The sequence below is a fragment of the Lathyrus oleraceus genome, chromosome 7 (genome assembly GCF_024323335.1).
Source record: "Lathyrus oleraceus cultivar Zhongwan6 chromosome 7, CAAS_Psat_ZW6_1.0, whole genome shotgun sequence".
Lineage (NCBI taxonomy): Eukaryota > Viridiplantae > Streptophyta > Magnoliopsida > Fabales > Fabaceae > Lathyrus > Lathyrus oleraceus.
Window position 1 is genome coordinate 543,817,398 of NC_066585.1, and position 24,038 is coordinate 543,841,435.

The following is a 24,038-nucleotide window of genomic DNA, read 5'->3' on the forward strand; positions in this document are numbered from 1 at the left end:
TGTGATAATACTTTTGCTATCTGTTTATCTAAGAATCTCATTTTACATTCTAGAACTAAACATATTTAGATTAAACATCCCTTTATTCGTGATTATGTTCAAAAGGGAATTTAAACATGAAAGTTTAGGCAACACTGAAAAATTATGGTCTAAAAAGGAAATTTAAACATCTTATAGGTAAATTATTCGGTGGCTAATACAAATGTGAGTTTAGGTAACACTGAAAAACCGTGGTCTAAAAAGTAAAAAAAAATGTTGTATATTCTACTAAGTTCTTTGGAAGTCTTTTTACTAAGCTATCCAGTTTATAATATATATGAAGAAAAAAATTGAAAAAATTGCATTGTGGGTAATATATATATGTAAGTTATATTTGATGGTTAAAATAAAAAATGAGTTTAGGCAATCCGTTGTGGTTGCTTTACTTGTCTGTGTATAGTTTTCTTATCAAACAAATTCAATTTGGGCAAATTGGTCTTTTCACTTTTGGCAACAGTTTTTAAACGAGGTATGTCTATTTTTGACATTGACGGTCTATTAAGTAAACAAAAACTATAAAAAAAAACTTATAATCATGTTATCCAATGAAACAAAAAACTCACTAGAAAATTTATAATTAAGTTATTCAGTGAACAACATGATAACTATCGAAAAAATTTATGACCAAATTATTTTATAAAGGTTTTAATATCGAATAACTTTTATGTAAGTTATTTATTCGGTGAACATATAATTTTTTTGAAATACTTGATTGTAAGTTATCTTGTAAAGAGAAACTACGTATTGGAACTCTTTAAGTAATATTTCATCGTACACTATTATAGAAGTATAAAATTTTCTAATTAAAAAAAAATTAAGAATAAAAAAATATATAATTGAAATATTTTGAAAAATACAAGAGTGATGAGATAATTGTTGGGTATAAGGTAACGGTTTTTCAAATATAAGTGTAAAGTTATGGAAAATTTTACCCTATACCCCTACAATTGTACCCATACCCCTACATTTAAATTTTTTTGACCAAAATACCCTCATATAAATAGGGTATATTTTCCGTTTCAAAATTTTTTTACCATTTTCGTTGAAGACTTCCGGAGAAGAAAATTTTTTGGCGTTTTTGCATTGTATACCGGAACACTTAAGAGTAAGTCTTCCAGTTTGAAAAGTGTATACCGGAACACTTCTCTAAAGTGTTCCGGTTTGTTGTTTTTATGGACACTGAACCGGAAGTCTTCTAGAAAGTCTTCCGGTTTGTATACTTGTATACCGGAACACTTTCTTCAAGTCTTCCGGTTTGGATGATGTGTACCGGAACTCTTCTTTGAAGTGTTCCGGTACGTAATTTTTTTTTTTTTTTTTTTTAAATTTTAATTTTTTTTTTTTTTTACATTATTTTTGCAGTGGTTCGAAGAAGAGGTGCAGATGGCCGGATTCCAGTCCGCACGTTAGACCGGGGTGCATCTTCATCTGCAGCTGCAGCTGAGCCGACTGGATATCCAGGAGGGCCGTACGATACATCGCTTTTGGTGAAGTACGAGCATCATGTTGCTCGACATATATGGTTCGGTGAGGTAAGTAAACGGACTATATTTGAAAATGAATAATAGTTGAATATTTTATAATTTGTTTTCTAATATGTGTTTTAATTGTTTTTAGGAAAGAGGACCAAAGAAAGAGTTGAAGGTTGCCGGACATGGACTGAAGGTTAACTACATCTTCAATGTATGACCTAATATGATTAGGAAATTGAACAATGAATTGTGGTTGCTTCTTTGATAATTTGATCTTCTTCGAAGTCTGTGATGGTTGAGATTGCCTTTGTGAAGATTGAGATGCCTTATCAACATACTCATGATACGAAGGGTCCCTATAAACATCATAATCTGCTGGTTTTTTCCCTTTCTTCTTCACTCCTCCTTTGGTTTTTATTTTCTCAGGTGGTGGACACAATGTTGTCATTGTTGGGTATGCTAGTTCACATACCCTACTCCTTAATGCCCTTTTCCCAACAACATCTAATGACCTAAATCGTCTCCACAACTCATCCATTGCAGCTGTCATATCCACCTCTGATCCATCATCTTCACCTATCTCTAACTCAACTTCCATAGTTAGTTTCCTCCAATGAACATGAACAGCATCAATGGGTATCGGTATACCACCTACTTTGTATCTTCCTAACTCACAAGCACAAGGTAACCCATAAGATGTTCTAAGAGTACAACCACATATTTGCCTGTTAGTTCCAACATAATCAACTCTCAATAACTCTTCAGCAATACGTCTCAAAGCAGCTCGAGATACGGAACCACGCAAATAACCATAAAAGGGACTTACGTGCGCGTTCTCAACTTCGTAAAAACTCTTTTGAAATGAAGCTCTAATGTTTCCCAGTTGTAACCTCGAGTTGTTATTCATGGCTTCCCAACATTTGACCATGTCACTTATACTGTTTCCTAACATCTGCTTTAACTTCCAATGAGCAGATTCAACCCTAAAAATATCAGATATAAAAAATACCATTAGATATTGAAAATATCAAGTATTAAAAATATCAGATATTGAAAATAACACATCAAAAAACATAAAAAAAAATATCAAATATAAAATTATAAGACGTACCGATTAGTCGTTGTGTTACCCAAATGTAGGACTCGATTAATCCATGCTCCAACAAATCTATGCCTATGTGGAGTCAACCATGTGTCTTTCACATAATTAATAAATCCACTATAATCAACACATGCTTGCTCAAGTTGATGCAACCGCTGACCATACTCAACCTCATCACTAGCCCAGACAACTTCCATCCATAATGTGTCTATCGTCTTTTGCAGGTCATTCACCACATGTTGTTTGCATTTGGCACCAACGTTTTTGTTAATGTGAAATCTACATAGCAAATTAATCGAGTTGGGAAACACAACTTCAATTGCTTTCATCAAAGCAAGATCTCTATCTGTCAAAATCACTTGTGGGCACATGTCTTTCTTCACAAACAACTCTTTTAATTTCTCCAATACCCAGCAAAAATTCTCTGTTTGCTCAGACTCCATATATGCAAATCCAACAGCAAAAGTCAACTCAGTCGATGTCATGCCAACAATTTCAAACAAAGGTTGTCTATATTTGTTTGTCTTGTAGGTGCTATCCATAACTAACACAATCGGAAATATATTCAACAACTTCACTGAATCAGGATATGCCCAAAATATCTCTCTCACCACTTCCGAGTCATCCTTTTTTCTACTCCAATACACATATCCTGCATCCTCAATAAGCTTAAACAGATGTTGTATCTCACTCCTTGGACCTCTTATCTCTTTTTCTATCACACTCTTATGCTTGTATACTTGCGTAATACGAGTGACATTCTCAGGAAACTTGTCTTGCAAGGAAAGCAAAATGTTTCTAGGTGCTACATGTCTCTTTGCCAAATCAGCGACATGTTGCTTCTCATCTGTGGTCAACCTACCAATAAACGAATGACCTTCTAATCTATCAGGTAAACCATGATTATGTAACCCACATTTTACATCAATCTTCCAACCAGATCCATCTTTCGCCGGAGTCGACCTGATTTTAAATGGACATCCACATTTCTTGGACGCACTTTGGGTACCACTATCACTAATCTTGTGTTTCCCACCTTTATCACAGCCAAATATTATTTTGTTACTTCTCCCTCTCTTCCCCGTTTCAGTATCTGAACGACTGATAATAACAGTTACTTTATTGTCGATTCCAACCTCTTTAATCCATCTGATAACCTCTTCTCGTGTACCAAATCTTTCCGTCGTCATAAACGCATCAGTAGTATCTACACATATTTTGGGAAGATTTTCCATTTCTGTAAAAAAAAAAAAAAAAAAAAAAAAACACGTACCGGAAGACTTAAAGAAAGACTTCCGGTACACAAAAAAAAGCAAACCGGAACACTTCTCCAAAGAGTTCCGGTATGCAAATTTTTTTTGAAATTTTTTTTATGTGAACCGGAACTCTTTCCTTAAGTGTTCCGGTTTGCTTTTTTTGTGTTCCGGAAGTCTTCCCAAAAGTCTTCCGGTTTGGAAAAATACATACCGGAAGTCTTTTTGCAGGTGTTCCGGTGCGAGGGGTGTGAAAGTGTAATTTTTGTAATTTTCAGCTGAATGGTAAAAATGAAATGGTAAATTGGTTAAAACCAATTAAGGGTAAAATGGGAATTTTTAAATTTTTGTAGGGGTATGAGATTAAATGACACTAACATATTTGGGCCGGTAACATATTTGGGCAAAACTAAAGTCCATAATATATCTTTAGTATATTTGTGGAAGCAATTTAATTCGTACCCCATTCATATACTCTCCACCTCCTTCTCTGAAATCATTTGTTTATTATGCTATTTTAATCTTGAAAGTAAAAATGATACTCTATAAGTGTTTTTGGTAATTTCTATACATATTTACATGAAATGTGCGGTAAAATGATAAGTTTGAAAAATATGGACACGTTCATAAAATAAGATAAAAATATATTGTTTTCATGTAAATATGCAACAACAACAAAAAATTCATGTTTTTAGAGTTTAATGGATATATATTAATAATGTAAAATAATTTTAAATGATCATTTAATAGAAAATTATCATTTATTATATTATATCAGTATTTTAAAAATATATACATAATTTGATGAAAATATTGTCGTTTATTATTTGATAATGTTAAATTATTTTATATTATCAACGCACCATCCATTTTCTCATGTTTTTAACTCTTCGAGGAATATATTTCAGAAATTTCAAAATATTTTTTCATTTTATAAAAAATTATGTAATTTTTTTAATAAAAATAGAAATTTCCACGATTAAATCCAATCTTTTTAAAATTCTTCTTCTTTTTAACATAAAAACTTTCAAACATTTATGAAAAATATGCAGAAATGTGACATGCGTATTTTTCAAAATATGCTTTATTTTTTATTTTTTACTACATGTTTATGTTAAGTATTTTAAAAATATGTGAAAAATAAAGATTTTTTTTTGAGATCATTTTACTTAAAGTTTTTAAAGAATATAATAGTTAATTCATTCGAAATCTGAAGATAGAGATATAAGGTAGAGGAAAACAAATCAATTCTTGTTCCCTTTCTCATGTTTCTAATGTTGTTTTGATCTTAGTTGTTTATCTATTAATTAATATGGATTTAATTGAAATATACTGTCAGTGTAAAAGGATTTTACACTGTCACTTAATCATAATCGTTGGATGTTGAAATAAGTTTGACTTTTATTTTAAAAATCTAAAAAGTAATGCAAACGGGTGATGATGATGAATCGATTGTGTAAAATATTTTATACTGAGAGTGTATACTAATTAATCTCAATTAATATTATTGTCAACGTGCATTATACCAAGATGAGTGAATGAAATTGAGCAAAATCGTCCAGCTATTACGTAGAATTAGTATTCAAGGATATAAAGTGTAAGGTAAACTTGGTAATATTTGTGTTCTAGTGAATTGATTTTTAATTACGATTTGTTAATATATGGCCATGTATCATATTAATTCTCTCATTGAGAGAGACAAAAATAAAATAAAAATATTTTTATTAATCTAAAAAATTAAAATGTACTATATAAATCATCCTCTATATATAGACTACAAACTATAATTAATTAGAGATTAAATCTCTAACAAACTTACACATAAGCAAAATAAAATTAGACAAAAAAAAACTAAAATTAAACGCTAACAACCCCCATAAATTAGATTTATTGATGTTAAGTAATCCTAGTTTGTCAATAAGTTCAAAGGTCAATGTGCAGAGCTTTCGAAAACACATCAATTACTTGATTGGCAAAATCAACGGGCATGAGGTTGATGGTTCTTGCCAGCAGTTTGTCTTGTATGAGGTGACAATCTAATTCAATAACGTTCGTGGGAGACTGATTTGTGGCTATGTAGATAGCGTTGTAGTTATCGTATAATAGTGTGGCAGGTGCATGGGGTTTTATATTGAAATCCTATCGAAAATAAGTTAGCCATTGTGCCTCAGAGGCAGTGTTTGCAAGCGCCCTGTATTCAGCTTCTAAGGATGAGTGAGATATAACATGTTGTTTCTTGCTCTTCTAGCTAATAAGGGATGATCCTAAGTAGAAACAAAATCTAATTTGATATCCTTGTAGTGGGGGCAGGTACTCCGATCTGAGTTAGAAAAACCGGTTAAGTTTGTAGTAGAATTCATGCTAGATAATAGGCCAAACCCAAGTTCTTCAAGTATCTCAGAATGTGCATAATTGCCTGCAAATGTATTTCAGTGGGACTGGCCAAGTGTTGGCTTAATCTGCATACAACAAGCAAATATTAGGCCTAGAATAAATTAAGTATAAGAGTTTTCCTATTAAGCTTCTAAAGATTGTGGGATCAGATAAGACAATGCTAGTGTATTAAATATAAGAGTTTACCTATTAAGCATCCTTTGAAGAAAACTTGATTAAGGTTTGAATGATCTTAAGGATGGCTTGAAGATTGGATGAAATGACATGAAAATAAACACATAAACACATGAACACATGGCTTGAGTATTAAATATAGGTTTAAGTGTGGTTTGGGTTATGAATGATAGCTGAAGGATATGGGAATATATTTTCAAATAAAAGATGTGTTTCTAGATACAAAGATGTTTCTATGATGAATGTCCAAAAGGATGTGTCCCTTGACACCAGACTTGGTTCCTATATAAAGGAATTTTCTTGGTCTTGTATCAAGTTTTCTCCTATTTCTAGTGGATGTGGATGCATAAAATAGGAAACCGAACACTTTTAGGTTGGAATAGTCAAGGGGACAGTTATAAAGAATGTGATAAGGGGATATAAAAGAAAAAAATACTAGAGGGTAACCTATTAATAAGGAATACATCATAGGAAAGGAAATAAGCCCAGAAAATATTGGGGGAGATGAGATTAGCACTCAATCCCTTAAGCTAGAAGCAGATTGGTCCAAGGAGGAAGATGATGAATCTTAATTAAATTCCTGTGCTCCCAATGCCATATTCAATGGATTTTACAAAATTGTCTTTCACCTCACCAACACTTGTAATACAGCCAAATAAGCTTGGGAGATTCTTTAAAATGCACATGAAGGCACCTCAAAAGTTTGTATGTCAAGACTTCAACTTCTTACCACCAAGTTTGAGAACCTGAGAATTAAATAAGATGAAACCATAATTGACTTCTACGTTCGTGTTCGTGACATAACAAATAACTTGTTTGCTTTAGGTGAGAAAATGTCTGAAGAAAAACTGGCAAAAACTGATGTAGAAGATGATAAGGAGAAAGACATAAAAGATAATGATGAGAACCTTCCCAACTCTATTGCATTACCTGCAATAAGGTTTGGAAAAGTAATGAGAAGATTTGACAGATAATATAGGAATAATATCATGAAAAATGTCAAAGACAAAGTTCTTGAAAAACTAAGAGGCTTCAACTCCCAATGGAGGAACAAAGAAGGATACAATCTAAACAAAGGCAAGGGGATACAATGTTATGAATGTGAAGGATTTGGGCATATTCAGATGAAGCGTACCAAATTTCTTCAAAATCAAAATAAGGGATACACTACTACGTTTTATGATGACGAATATGAATAGGAGAATGATGAAGATAAGTCTAACAGTGTAATGGTGTTAGTGATGAAGAACTATTGGATGAAGATGTTGTTGAAGCATATAGATTGATGTATGTCAAATGAAAAGAATAATGCATGTCTGGTGAGAAACAAAAATCTCAAATAAATATCTTACTTCAAGAGAAAACTAATGTCACATAAATCACTTATGATATAAAGGAATAAGTCACACTTATGAACTCAAAGTTGGATGGTATGCCCAAGTCAGTTTGCATGCTAAACTGTGGATATGAGGTTCTTTTCCTCACTCAATTTTGGTTTCTAAGTTACCGCTCTACTCCTCAACTCAATGACTTTGAAACTTTCATTTTTTGGGTTATCTACAATGTTACCAATAAATCCCTCACTTGAACTAGCTTGTGCTACCATTTTTTGAGACAATTGACTGATTTGCATTTCCAAATTTTATATAAATGCTTTGGTGTTTTTGTTCACGGTGATTTGATTGTGTGTCACCACCTGTTGAGTCTTTAACATGTCATCTTGAATTCTTCTAACTCGTTCAAAACTTGTATGAGTTGCTTTCATGAAGTTGAACAAGGTTTCGTCTAGAGGTGATGGTTTTTGTTGACGTTCTTGAGGAATCTATTGAATTCCTTAATTAGCATTCAAGGTTTGATTATATCTTCAATCGAAATTCATATGATCCTTCCAACTAGGATTGTAGGTGTTGGAATAAGGATTATTCTTTTGAAAGTTTGCCTATTGGGCTTTAGCATTATCAATCTCTTGTGTGTCATTTCCATTTGCATGTCCCTTTGCATAAAAATCACACATGAGTGTCTGAATTTGACTCACATTCACTTGGGCTAATTGAGACGTCGCTAGCTGTTTAGAAAGTGCCTCCATTTGAGCTAATAATTTTGTGTTCGAATCAAATACGAGAATAACTTTTTGTTTAACCGCTATATCACTTGAGCAATATTCATTATGGCACAAGTTTTCAATCAACATTTTTTACCTCATCTTCATTCTTCGTTCTCAATGTATTTCTGACTTAGGCATCAAGAAGCATTCTCGTTGGTGTTTGTAGCCCACTAATAAAGTGTGTCATCTTTTCCATATCACTCATATTATTATTATTATGACACTTATGGAGTAACAACTTGAACCTCTCCCACGCATCAGACGATGACTCATACTCGTCTTGGTCAATATTGGAAATTGCAACATTCCTTTCTACGAATTGAGAATTTGAGTAATACCTCTCTAAATATTTGTCCTCCAGTTCTTTCCAGATGTGAATAGTACAATTTGGTATGCATTGGAACCAATCTTTAGCGCGACCTATCAAAGAAAAACCAAACAAACATAATTTTACCTGATCGTAAGTTACCTCTGTCAGTTTCCACATTGAGCACGTCTCGTAGAATTTAGCAAGATGTTGTCAACGGCCTCTGATTGCTTGCCCATTGAACGAGTTATCCTTCAAACTTTAAAGTACATAATTCTTAATATCAAAAGTTACAGGGTTAGATGGTTGAAATCCTAAGGGTATCTGTCTAACATCTATTCTCCTGCAATAATCCCTCAATGTTTGTTGTGGTGGATATGACATTTCCTCTTTTTCTTATTTCATTTCATCTGTAACTTGCAGTGCTTTTAGTTTCGCTTTACGAATTACACACATCGTTCTTTCTATTTTTGGGTCTATCAGTATCAATATCGAATCTGAACCTCACATAAACAAACAAATAATACCTTAGTAGCATTGCACCAAACTGAATAAAATAAGAGTAGAAACTAAAAATAAAATAAAAAATTTGAAGCTAAATAATAAAAAAAAACTACAATTAAAATTCAAAATAAAAAACGTTACACAAAGATTGTCTTGTTGAAATTATAAACAATCCCCAAAAATGGCGCCAAAAACTTGACGACTTTCTTAGCAGGTGTACTAATACGGTCTGAGTAATAAAATAATTCGTCTCCACAGAGATTGAAAATTCGAATAAGGTAATCAAAATCTGATTTAAAAGAAATAGCAGGGGGTTTCAATTATGATCGGTACAAAAAATAAGCACGATAATACTTTCGGAGTAAAAGTTCGATAAAGAAGAGCGATTAGATCTCTATTTCAAGTCCCTTAAGTATATCTGTTGATGAATGTGTATTACATGAATAACAATTGCGCTACAATTTTACGACGAATTAACAAGACCACTGCACTCAATTCCTTGGTGTACAATTCACTAATTTATACGGTAATTCCCTAATTCCTTAGGCAAATTCGAAGTTAAACTAGGTGTTTCTAAGTTCGTTAGCTCTAAAGCCATAACTTATAATTAACTATTCCTAGTTAATTACTAAGTTGAACAATTTCCCTAATAAAGATTGGTAGACTTACGATTAATAATCCCTACTCATCTAAAATTAATTTGTGCACTTGTCAACACACAAAGAAAGTAAGAACAAGAACAATTGAATAAAAATTATAACATAAAAGTATTCAAATAATCTCAAACATTCATATGATCCAACAAAGTACACTTAGCTTCGTCTCTAAAGACCTAATCCAGAACATCTTAGCTACTCATAATGAAATTAACAAGTACCATGAGTTGATAATAAGAATTCATGAAAATTAATGAAAAATAGGCTCTCAAATGGCTTCAATGCTCTCCTAAATTGCTGCAAAATGCTCCAAGCTATCACTTTTCTGCCTAGAATTTGTCATAAAAATACATCATTTCGATTGTGTTATTTCATATCACGACCGTGATATTGCTGCATCGCGCCCACATCGACAGCATCGCGGTCGTGAGAAAACCAAAGGCGAAAATTTCTTTTTTCCCTTACATTTTCTTTTGAATTTTTTCTAAGTCCCACTTTCTACCAGTTTTACATTTTTTCTTAATTATTCTTCATATTTGCTTGGCTTTTCCTCATAATTCCATCGATTCTATAAAAAATACTCACAAATATTACGTAATGATAGAGTGTCATCAATATTAAAAATATTTTGAATAAAAATCCTATTGAAGCTCTTGTTGTTAGTGTTACTGTTATATACACTTTCATAAATGATATTTTGAATGACAATCATGTGGAGACTGAGAACTCTAGTGATGAAGATCCTATAGCAAGCCAAGTTGATGATGGGAACGATGTTGTCAACAATGATGTTGACATGCCTCATTCAAAGAAAGAAATTTTTTGAAGATTTAAATCTTGTTGTTGATCAAAATAAATGATCTGTTAATGAAGAAACTAATGATGAAAGCGATCATATGAAGGAAGAGAACAAGAATGAAAATGAGATTCCTGTTGAGGAAAAAGCCCAAAAGTAGTATGGAAAATATTAACGCTGATAAAGATATGTCGAACAACCAGTCTGACATGTTGGAGATAGAGTCTCCAACTCAGAGGGAGAATGATTATAGAATCTATATGAATAATGTTGAAGAAGATGATGAAAACAATGTTGAACAAGACGATGAGAAAATTGTTACTAACAAACTTGAAGACAATGCTGAGAATTCTGCAAGTGATAATGATCATGTAACCAAGGGTGAGCCCCTATGTTTTGTGAGGTTATATCCTAGGGAACATCACTCTTAGGCAAGGGCCCCTGAGTCACCCTTATTTAGGACTCACAAATATAATACTACAAGGTTCTTTTGCATTAGTTGTCTAACATTGAGGATATTGTTTTTCAAGCCCAACAGGTAATACATATCAGTGACCACTTGAATGATGTCATTCATGTGGAGCTTCAAATTTTCCTTTCCTATCACTTGCATTTTGGATTCATCTCCCAACTATACAGATTCTCAAAAAATTTCATCAAAATTTAAGAGCAATTATTTTGCTCCCACCATGTGATTGCTACACCCCGAGTCTAGAAACCAAATTTGACTATTAGTTTTTGTGATTCCTCGATGTTGTGCCATAAGAAGAAACTCTTCACTCTCATCGTATTCAACAAAGTTGGCATCACATTCATGCCTTGGGCACTCACTTTAATATTGTCCTAATTTGTGAAATTTGTATCACTCAATTTGGTTTCTACTTTGTCTTCCTCTTCCACGACCACGAAAACTACCGTGTCCCATTGCTCTATTTCTGCCACCACCACTACCATAATTTGCAACCTTCAATACCAGACGACTGCTCTGAAGTTCAATGGAGAGAGTTGTAACATCATTTGATTCTTCAATGGAACCACACGGCATAATTGAACTTTGTGGTCATTGACCTCAATACCTTTTCAAGAATTGTGGTTTTCTCCAATATTTCACCTTGAGAAGTCATTTTGTTTGCTATGGCCAAGATTCTTGCAAATTATCCATCAATATACTCAGCTATCTTTTATGCCAAGTCTTGCAACTGAGCTATCTTTACCTTCATAAAATGTTGATACTTCTTGCACATTGAATATCAGATATCCTTTATTGTGTTGCAAACCAAGATTATCTCAAGAATTATACTATCAATTGCTTGAAACAAGTGCTTCTTGGCTTTTAGATCTTTGAGTTTGCTCTCCTCCACAAGTTTTCGTTGTTCTGGTATTGCATCTGATGGGGCAACTGTCACTCCATGTTCGGCCAGATGCCAATATTATTTGAATCAAAGAAGATTTTCCATGAGTATGACCCAATGAATATAATCCATCAAATTTGGGAATTACAGGGGTTATGAATTTTGAAGAATCTGTCATGGAAGGAACTTGAATAGTGTAACACAAGGAAGATGAAGATCACCAAAATAATAAACGTTCATGCCTTTAATCAAGAAGTTAGGTTTGGTGATTGAAAGAAAACAACATGGCCCTTGAACTGAGCTCCTAATACCACTTGTATATGTAAAACAAAGCTCTATTAATTATTATCACAATATGGTTCTTAAATACATGATGGAGAGATATTACTTGTAAACCAAGTAACCACACTTGGTTGGATAATTAACTCTCAACTAACACAAATTAGTTACCAACAAATTCTAAAACTTGCTAATAACTTCCTAACAAGGTGGATAAGTGGTGAGTGACACAAAGTGAAAGAAAAAATATATACGAGGAAATGGTGGACGGCCGATGGTATGGGATTGAGAGACTGAAAATGACAAGAGATTGAGGGTTGAAGTGAGTTGAGAGGGAGAATAAGGCAAGGGAAAGTGAGAGTGAAGTATGTTTAGGCTTTCACTTGAGAGATAGTAAAGTTGATATATCTATGGACAACTAGTAATATGAAATGAAGATAGATATTTGAACTCGAACAAATTTGACTTTTTTTAAGGTTGAATAAACTCAATAGAATCGATAGACCCTAATATAACCCGACCGGCCTCATTCGGATAGCATGGCCAATGGCTTACTTTTATCCCGCCTATCCCTTATTTAAAACAACATAATATTGGGAAAAGAATGGTCCAAAAACTCATGCTAAACATTAGTCTACGTTTCATAGCAAAGTCGTGAATGTGTTTATTTGATCTATAAAAAAGGATTTACCCACCGCTTGTACTTTTGCCATAAAACAAGATAGCAAGATCTAGAAGTTAACAAAGCGATATACATAACATACCTCATTTCCCACACACATGGGATGGTCCCACTTCAACATTGTTTACACACCTCATTTCCCAACACACGGGATGGTCCCAATTCAACATTGTTTCCTACCAATCCATAATCATTTATCCAACGGCTGAAATTCAAATAGCATGAAAAACGAGTAATATCTTGTTTGTCCCTGGACTACTTATAAATTAGTAGAAGTTCTATTATTATATATTATCAATATATTTCCTCTTGTGGAGATCAAAACATCACAACACAAGACACAAAACTTTGTTCAAGCTAGATCAGTTCTATTTTCCAATGGAAGAGTTATGGGAAAATTTTCATCTTCATATGGTAAATTTATTAGTTTTATCATAGACAGAATAATAACAATTTGATTTATTTGTCACGCTTTTATGATGAAAAATAATTTAATTGTTGTAGGAATTGGATTGCGGTGATGATTACTTGATGGACAAGGTTAACATTGACGACGGTGATGACTTTCTTAGAGAGATTCTGTTAGAAACACCACAAAGTGATGTTAACGGCGGCGTTGTGGTTGTTAATAACATGATAAAAAGCAAGAGTTCAGATTCAATAATGTGTGAACAACAACAACAACACCAACAAGAACAATCTAAAAAAGTTGGTGGTCGATGTTGTTTGCCAAAGACATTCATTCTGTCGTTTGATAACTCAACTATGATACCTGCTACTACACCTGAACCTTGTCTCCATTTGAAAGCTAAACGTGGTTCTAAAAACAAACGGAACCGTGAAAGTAGTGAAAACAGTGAAATGATGAAAAGAAATGAACAAAAAGTATCGAAGAAAGGTAGAAGCGGTTCTCAGTGTATTGATCATATAATAGCAGAGAGAAAACGGAGACAAGAATTGACCGAAAGATTCATCGCACTTTCAGCAACCATCCCTGGTTTGAGCAAGGTAAGTAAATTGCTTAATACACTTCCCAAATGCGCAAAACAAAATTTAGTAAAAGCCAAATTAATTAATAAAAAAGTTCTGAAATTAAATATTCCTTTTTATAGACAGACAAAGCTTCCATACTTCGAGCAGCAATTGATTATGTGAAACATCTTCAAGAACGTGTTCATGAGCTAGAGAAACAAGACAAAAACGTTGGTGTCGCATCGATGATGGTCCTCAAAAAACCGAATGTATGTCAAATTATTAACAATAATGAAGAAGATAAAAATTCTGGTGAGACAAGCAGTGGTGATGATGATGATTATTATTTTAACAAAAATAATATTCTCCCAGAGGTTGAAGCAAGAGTTATGGGAAAGGAAGTGCTTATTGAAATTCATTGTGAGAAACAAATTGGAATTGAGCTTAAAGTACTAAAACACATTGAAAATCTTGAGCTTTTTGTTACTGGTAACAGTGTCTTGCCATTTGGGAAATCAGATATTTCCATTACTATTATTGGTCAGGTAAATTAATTAATCACATACTTAAAATTGTATTTTCAATGAAAATATAATATGAAATCTTGAATTGATGTATTGCTGTATTTATATTGCAGATGGGCGAGGGATACAAAGTGAGAGTGGATGATCTTGTGAAAAGCCTTAGGCGAGTGATTTTGAAATCGGAAATGGGATGTGAAAGTGATCTGTTCTAGTGTATCAATAAACAACAAGTTTTTTAAGTGAACAAAAAATAACAATTGTTGTTTTGTAGGGAATTGCAAGTTTTCTGTGTTTGTTTTAGTAATAATATTTGTATGAAAGGGACAATGCCTACTATTGAGGTTTCATCCTTTATAAATTGGCGAGAGGGTTGGTTCTCTTTAATAAAGACTTGAATTTGAGTTTTGTCAATATAATTGCAGAAAAAGTTTTGTTTCCGTTTCTATTGCACTGTTTTTTACCATTAAAAAAGGGCATTGCTAAACAGTAATACATAAAGTCCGTGGTATTTTGAATCAAACTCCAATCTCAATAAAGATAGTTTCATGTTTTGACAGACTTGTGTATGTTATAATCTAAAAAAGGATATTGTTATAAAATAAGACACAATATATTAGTCAAATTCATAAAAACTAATGTGTTTAACCAGCTACTGACTTTTTTAGAGATAGAGGATAAATAAAAAAAGAAATTGATTCCTAATACAAAATTGAATAATTAATTTTGAATTTTTTTCTTTTGTTTCATATATATATATAGAAAGAGGAGAATATCATTGATCAGACTCAAAGAAAAGAATAGTGTACGTGGTTGCGGTGGCGTTGCAATAATTGGTGCGTGGGAGGCGAAGATTCTATTGAAAATCCATCAAAATCTATGGAGAATTTCAATCAATCTTGATGAACAAGATTGTTATAACTCACACTATAGCAATGAAAAGAAAAGAACAATGGAAAAAGAAAGTAAAGAACGATGGAGAAGAAGAAGAATTAGAATTCTGCAGAGTTTCCCTCTGCCCACAAACTGTGGAAAACTTCCGATTCACTTTGCAACTGCAAAATACTATGAATTACAAGTGTTATGAATACTTTATTCACCTCTATTACAAAATAAGGGTTACTCACTCTATTTATAGATTTAGGTTAACTTGGACCTCATGCCAAATCCCAAAACTATAAAAGCCCAAAATAGCTAACATTACTAAAATAGGCATAAGTCGAAATCTTATGCGAAGCAACATGCTTCGACACTTCGACACTAACACAACTCAACATACTAGGTGGTTGGACACTTCCTTGCTCTATCGAGAAACCTGCTTCGACACAAGGAATTACAATTCAACACACCACCTAATTCATTGTGTCTAAGCTATCTACATTCATCATAGCTCTTAGTCTTCTGAACACTTTGACCTGCACTCCATTTGTCATGGTGTCTGAAATCCGATTCTCAGTTCTGCAGTGTTCCACATTCATCTTCCCATCTGCCACCTGCTCTCGAAGATAATGGAATCTCATTTTGCTGTGCTTGCTTCGACCATGTGCTATCGGATTCTTCGTCAAATTGATAGTTGACATGATGTCGATCTTCATGGTAATTGCTCCATGATTCTTTGTTTTTATCTCTTCGACCAGATTCATCATCCACGTTGCATGACGTGCACAAAGAGAAGCAACTATGTATTCTGCTTCGCATGACAATAATGTCATTACTGGCTCTTTCTCGAACTCCAAGCAACTGGTGCACCACCTAGCATAAACACATAGTTAGCTATGGATTTTAGATCCTCAACATCACTACACCGACTTGAGTCAGTGTATCTCATTAATTTGCATTCTTTTCCTTCATCAGTTGCTGGAAACAAAATACCATAGTCAATAGTTCCTTTCAGATACCTTAGTATCCTCTTCAGTGCTGCTAGATGTGATACCTTTGGCTTCTGAATGAATCTACTCACCATACCTACATTGTATGCTAAGTCAGGCCTTGTATGACAAAGGTATCGAAGTGACCTAATAAGTCTTCTATATTGGGTTGGATCGACATCATCTTTATCTGAATCTTTCAACAGTTGTAATATGGGCTCAGCTGGAGTCGAAGTTGGGTTGCAATCTTGCATCTCAAATCTCTTGAGTATTTCGCCTGCATACATTCTTTGGTGCATCATCAAACCTCTACCACTCTTGTAGAATTCGATGCCAAGGAAATATGAAATGTCACCCAGATCTGACATTTTGAATTCCTTGTTGAGATCACCTTTGAAGTCTTCGATCTCCTTCTTACAGCTACTTGTTATCAACAAGTCATCGACATAGATACATAGTATAAGCAAATCACTCTTGCTTCTTCTTACATATACTCCATGTTTAGATTTGCACTTCACAAATTCTTTCTCCCTTAGAAATCCATGCTCTTGGAGCTTGTTTAAGTCCATACAGGGCTTTATGCAGCTTATACACCTTTCTTTCTTCGCCTTGTTTCACAAACCCACTTGGTTGTGCAACATAAACTTCTTCTTCTATGGTAGCATTAAGGAATGGACATTTCACATCCATATGGAACATCTATAAATGTAACAAAGTATTTGTTACCTCCAGTCGAATCCACCTGAAGAGGACCACATACATCAGAGTATATGACTTCAAGAATTGCCTTCGACCTACTTCCTCCATCCTTACTGAAGTTGTTCTTATGCTACTTCACTTTCACACATTCTTCACATACTTCGTTTGGAATATCAATTTCTGGTAATCCTGAAATCATGTTTCTTCTCTTCAGATCTCTTATGTCTTTGAAATTGAGATGACCAAGTCTATAATGTCATATCCATTCATCTCTGTTGGCTGCTGTTACAAGGCACTTATGCTCCATCACATTTAGTTCAATCTTGAAGGTTCTGTTCTGAGACATCAGAGCCTTCAAGATAAACCTTCCAAACAAAGATCAATCTTGAAGGTTCTATTCAGCTTTCAAACAATTTGCAAGATTATCCCAAAAAAAGATGAATTTGAAAATTGTTGCTTTCCGAAGCAATCATGAAGGAGAATTTAAAAACCTCCTCTTTAAGAAGTATTGTGATAAACATGGCATTATGCATAACTTCTCCGCTCCAAGAAGCCCACAACAAAATGGTGTTGTGGAGCGCAAAAATCGTGTTTTGGAGGAGTTGGCTAGAACTATGCTCAATGAGGGTGATCTACCCAAGTATTTCTGGGCCAATGCCATTATCACAGAATGTTATATCTTAAATAGGACAATAATATGTCATATTTTAGGCAAAACTCCCTATGAACTACTAAAGGGATGAAAACCTAATTTATCACATCTTCACATTTTTGGATGTAAATATTTTGTTTTAAATCATGAAAAGGATAATCTCGGTAAGTTTGATGTGAAATCCGATGAAGGTATATTCCTTGGATACTGCCAATCTAGAAAAACTTATAGGGTCTATAACAAAAGATTACTTATTGTTGAAGAGTCGATACACGTCACTTTTAATGAACCTTATTCGAGAAATGTTGGGAAAGGTGCTTCTTTTCATGATGTAGGTATATCTTCAAAAGATATTCACAAAGAACCCGGAGAAGGAATTGATCAACCTAAAGCGGTGTAACATGAGAAAGAATAAGATAATGATTATGAAGAGGAGAAGTTTGAAAGTCCAACTGCAGTGGACGATCTACCTTTATCTTGGAGAACCTCCAAAGATCATCCTACCGACAAAATACTTGGAGACATCATCAAAGGCGTGACAACACACTCAAAGATAAGTAATTTTTGTTATCACTTTTCATTTGTTTCACAAGTTGAACCTAAAAATGCAAAAGATGCCTTACTTGATGAGCATTTGCATATGGCCATGCAAGATGAACTAAACCAGTTTAAAAGAAATAATATTTGGGACTTTGTCCCTCATCCGAGAAATCATCAAGTTATTGGCACCAAATGCTTTTTTAGAGATAAACTCGACGAAAACAGAGTGATAACTATGAACAAATCCCGACTAGTGGCTCAAGATTATAACCAAGAGGAGGGTATTAACTATGAGGAAACTTATGCTCCGGTTGCTTGCCTCGAGGCTATACGCCTTTTAATAGCTTATGCTTGCTCCAATGATTTCACGTTATTTCAAATGGACGTGAAAAGTGATTTCCTTAATGGATAAATTAATGAGTAAGTGTGTGTGGCTCAACCTCCCAGTTTTGAAGATCATGAGTATCCTAATCATGTTTATAAACTAAAACGAGCTTTGTATGGTCTTAAACAAGCACCTAGGGCTTGGTATGAGCGACTTAGTAAGTTTTTAATCGATCAAGGATACTCTAGCGGGAAGGTAGATACTACATTATTCATTAAGCGTCAAGGAAAACATATTATTCTAGTTCAAGTTTATATAGATGATATCATTTTTGGTTCCATTAACATGTAACTTGTTAAGGAATTTTATACACTTATGCAGGGTGAGTTTGAGATGAGTCTCATGGGGGAGTTGAATTAATTCCTTGGTCTTCAAATCAAGCAACTCAATGAAGGGATATTCATGTGAAAACAAAATATTACAACGAATTGCTAAAGAGATTTGGTATGGAAGATGCAAAATCAATTGACACTCCAATGACCACAAATGGAAACTTGGAAAGAAATGAGAATGGTAAGGATGTTGATGTCAAGAAATATAGAGGTATGATTGGCTCTCTTCTATATCTTACTGCATCTAGGTTGGACATTATATTTAGCGTGTGTATGTGTGCTCGTTGTTAATCGGATCCTAAGGAATCACATTTAAAAGTCGTAAAACACATTCTTAGATATCTGTATGGTACATCTAAGTATGGGCTTTGGTATTCCAAGGGAAGTGGTTGTAGTTTAGTTGGTTATACTGATTCTGATTTTGCTGATTTCAAATCGGATAGGAAGAGTACTAGTGGAACTTGAGACATGTTTTCAAACTGCTTAGTAAGTTGGCATTGCAAGAAACAAGTTTTTGTTTCTTTGTCAACCACCGAGGCGGAATACGTAGTATCCAGTAGTTGTTGTGCTCAAATTTTATGGCTCAAACAACAAGTACTTGATTTTGATATTAAACTACAACGTATTCCTATTATGTGTGACAACACTAGTGCTATTAATCTAACCAAAAATCTAGTGTTACACTGTCTTACTAAACATATTGAGATACATCATCACTTCCTACTTGACCATGTTAAAAAAGGAGACGTCGTATTTGAGCATGTTGATAGCAAAAATCAACTTGTGGATATCTTTACAAAACCTCTTGCGACTGAACCATGGTGATGATGCTCAATAACCCTAGGTAAATGACAAAACCTTAGGGAGGAATTCCTTGTACACAAATGATCGTAGATTGGATAACGTCTACCGATAAGTAGGTCCTACTTCAGATTGGCGAGTGCTTCATCTTGGAAGTAACAAACAATTATGCAACTAGTACGGCGTGCACGATTTTCATGTGTATGAATGTTTATCCTACAAGATGGGGTTCACACTCCCCTTTAATCACTTCAAATTTGAAGTTATGAATCACTTGGGGATTACCCACTCACAATTATGTTGATAACATAACTTCAAATACAAGAGGCGGTGAATTGTGATATTCAAACTTATTTTTCAACAAATTATTAGTAGAAAAATAAACTCAACGAATATGAAATAATTAAACACTTGTTATAAGAATGAGTGGATTTTTCCAAGTTCATTTTTTTCCAAGTGAATTACCTCTTTTACCAATACACTTTAGAGGTATTCTCCCCCTTGGTTCTTTTGGAACAAGCTTAATTTTATTTCTTTTTCATCTCTATATATCTTTTGATTTGAGCAACAACTTTTGAATCCATTTCTTCCTTAATGATATTATTTCCGAAGATTTATAAACCGGAACTATATCTTTCCATAGACACAAAATCTTGGGATAAATGTTTTGGAAAACTTCTCATGATCATACCGTTTTTCCTTGAAGCCGCAAGGCATTGTTGCAGAAGAAATTAGCTTTTTACTTTTGGTACCTAAATCTATTTAGGTCCTCTAGTGTTACTTGATTTAAGATGGTTGAAATCATTAGAGTTGAATCTTTTAGGCAACTTTAAATCATGCATTTTGTTGAAGCAATACGGCTCATATAATGAAGAGATTTATGACAATAATTGTATTTATAAATAGTCTGATTCTTTTTTCTTTATAGAAATTCATATACTCATAAAAAGTTGGAATTACAATCTGGTTAATAAACCATGCATGATTTATTATAATTAGTTTTTTGAATAGATAAGATCATGTCAAGGTTATTGTTAGGGACCAATTAGCATTACTTTTCATATATTTTTATTGGTCCCTTTTACCATTTTCTTATTGAATTACACACTTTTATCCTCACAATTTAGTAAAAATGCAATTAAGTTTAATTGATTATGTTTTGAGTAGATATTTCACGTATTTGTTAGTTTTGTAGAGTTTTTGGACAAGAGAACATTGGAGTGCATAAGCATAATTTGGAAGAAGTTTCAATGGCATTTTGGAAGCATTTGAAGAACAAAAATTTGGGAGAAATATTTAAATGAAGCTTGCAAGGCAAAGAAGCTGAAATTGCTTCAGTTCGCGCCGCGAACCTTGCGAAAACACCAAGCATTTGGTTTGGGCCAAATGTTCTGTTTTCAACCCAACTTTAGTGTGACAGTTCTGTATCATTTTTAGAGTGCTTTTCAGTTTTAGACCAAAATGAACATTTAAGGAAAGGATGAACTCTTTAAGAAAAATAGAATGGAAAAAAAAAGGAAAAATCATTCACAAGTTGTAGAAGAAAAACAAAGCTGAGTTTGGTATTTCATATTGCTGTCAAGAATGATGATGGGGAGCTAAACCCCACTTTGTCAAGATTGGAGGTAGTAGCTATTCCTATTTGTTTATGTATTCCATTTGACTCTTGTATGTGACAAAAGGTTATTGATGTAATGAATGATATTTTTGCCTTATTTTGAATATTCAGATTTGAGTTGTTGTTGAGAAAGATTATTCAAGTCTTGACTTAAAATATGTTTTCAAGTAGTGAATGAGTTGTAGAAATAGATTTATACACTACTATTCTTTTGTATCAAACATTAAAGATTGCTATATTGATAGTTAGGTAGAGAAATCATTTAACCATTAATATAGTGATTATCACAATATCATTTAGAAATAAATGATATTGAGAGGATACTTGAATATCATCAATAATTTTAAGTCCATCTAGTTGTCATTAAGGAAACATAAGAAATTTGGATAGTGAACTCCAATCTTGCCAAGCCTTTTATATTTGATTAAAACTATTTTTATTGTCTTAGTGTCATTTTACTCAAAAGATAACTATTCAAACAAAACAACTTGGTTATATTTTAAACTTATAACAATTTGAATTATAGAACGGCGGTAATAACAACCAATCTCTGTGGATACGATATTAAAATATTTGCCGGAAAAATACTTTTCAACAGTTATCCATGCCTTTAGTGAACTTACTTAATGTTTCATGTAAATCTTCAATTATATATCTTAAGAATCTCATGTTTCACATTTACTAGAATCCATAACACATTTTTTAGTTGATTCAATTTATCTACGATTCTTTTATTTCCATCTTGAAGAGATTTTATGTGATTCCTATAAGTCACAATACATTTTTCTAACTTAACAATTTCTTTTCACATTATTACACTTGTTTAAAAAAATATGCTTACCTAATCATCATCTTCACTAGTAGTTTTAAAACATACACTCACCTTTCCATTTGGTTCTCTAGATGATACTTCAGATGATACTTTAGATGATGCTTCATATGATTCTTTAGATAATTCTATAAATAATTCTTCCTCTGATTCATATGATGATACTTCAGATTTTTCTGATGATATTTTAAATAATTCTCCTGATGATGCTTCAGATACATCTAAATTTCCCTCTTTGATATTTTCCTTATCTTGAAGTAGTTGTATTAACTCTTTTAGTTTCTTGATAATCTTTGGCTATTCGACTTACCATGTAAATCATTAACAATATTTGTATCTCCAATTTCTAGTATTATATCAGATTTTCAATACCACTTATTGAATCTTAGATACTTGTTAAAAATACACTTTTTGAAATCATTCCCAGGATTTTTAATACTAGAGAACCATTTTTGAATAAATTCTTGGAATAATAGTCATTCCCTTTTGATCTCATTCGAAACTTCATAGAATCAATTGAAATTATGTTCTTCACAGGACAAATGTCGGGCACAATGTATGAGACAATGTGTACAACGTGCTTATAGCAGGTTAACAAATTACAGAAATTAAGTCATAAAGCAGTAAAGACCACAAGGATTGATAACTCAGTTTGTTGCAACGTCATTTACGTCTGGGGGCTTCTAACCCAATAAAGGAAATCCACTCTTAATAGTATTAATACAAATAATCTTAGATGAACAAGCCTTGTTCAATGACTCTCTTCCTAATACTAACTATGTCTTTCTATTTAGGACTCCCCCTAAATATGATAACCTCTCTCACTTTCTCTCAATCACTAACCCTAATGATCAATACATAAAATAGATTTCAAGAATATTGAATTACAAATCAACTAACAAAATAACTTATATGCCTTTGATGTGGAACTTAGGTGCTATAGAGGTGCACAAATAACAAAACAAAGACTCAAATAACAAACCCTAACACACTAGCTCTTCAATTATTGCACCACGTTCCTGTTAGGAATGAGTCTTCTCATATAGAAAATTATCTTTTCATCATGTGCATCTAATTTGAAAAGAAACAGATTTGATATTGGTGCAAATTTAATTTTAACGCAGGTTTGATTTTCTATTCATTTAATTTTGATGTAGATTTGATTTGTTATTCATTAAAGTACACCGAGAGAGTTGATCTTATTTAATTTGATTTGGTCTTGGATAATATTTTTAGCCAATCTTCCTTAAAAACATATTGGTAAAAGATACAACTCATAAATGCCAAATCTTCATAGAAACAAACACATTCAAGCTCTTATTTACTCACGAAATATAGCTAGCAGACTGAGGCCAGATGTTGCTCCTCATGCTGGAACATCATGTCCCACATGATGCCTCTTCATAATTTACATCTTGATGCTCATGTTGTTTTACCTAAAGCAGCCAATCAAAAGAAAAATAATCCCCCATTTGGAAAATTTTGGCTAAAATAACTTAATATCTACAAGATGTGCAAAAGTAAATCTTCAATAAAAAACACTAATAAGCACAAAATTAGCACACCACATCAAAGAATACATCGATGTAGGTAAAACATATACCAGAGAACATGCAAAGCGAAGGTAATAGGAGCTCACATCCACACGGAGATGCACACAAGCATACAAGCATGAACACAATATTACTCCCCCCTTTTGCCACAATT

General features: G+C 33.2%; 1 protein-coding gene and 1 long non-coding RNA gene across 2 annotated transcripts; both read left to right on the top strand.

Moving 5' to 3' along the window:
- Positions 1 to 966: 966 nt before the first annotated feature.
- On the top strand, positions 967 to 1,704 carry LOC127105378 (uncharacterized). The gene is made up of 3 exons (XR_007794992.1): positions 967 to 1,144; positions 1,402 to 1,571; positions 1,657 to 1,704. It is a non-coding gene; the product is annotated as an uncharacterized LOC127105378 (long non-coding RNA).
- An 11,708-nt stretch (positions 1,705 to 13,412) lies between these two features.
- On the top strand, positions 13,413 to 15,053 carry LOC127105379 (transcription factor bHLH18). Its single transcript, XM_051042555.1, has 4 exons — positions 13,413 to 13,528; positions 13,619 to 14,122; positions 14,227 to 14,631; positions 14,724 to 15,053. The coding sequence occupies exons 1-4, from the start codon at positions 13,493 to 13,495 to the stop codon at positions 14,820 to 14,822; spliced, it is 1,044 nt and encodes a 347-aa protein (XP_050898512.1). The 5' UTR covers positions 13,413 to 13,492; the 3' UTR covers positions 14,823 to 15,053.
- Positions 15,054 to 24,038: the final 8,985 nt, after the last annotated feature.

Excerpts from the sequence above, each read along its gene's own strand:
- LOC127105379 (XM_051042555.1), top strand. The coding sequence starts at position 13,493 with ATGGAAGAGTTATGGGAAAATTTTCATCTTCATATG. Across the intron at positions 14,123-14,226 it reads CCATCCCTGGTTTGAGCAAG|ACAGACAAAGCTTCCATACT; the intron begins GTAAGTAAATTG and ends TCCTTTTTATAG. Across the intron at positions 14,632-14,723 it reads CCATTACTATTATTGGTCAG|ATGGGCGAGGGATACAAAGT; the intron begins GTAAATTAATTA and ends TTTATATTGCAG.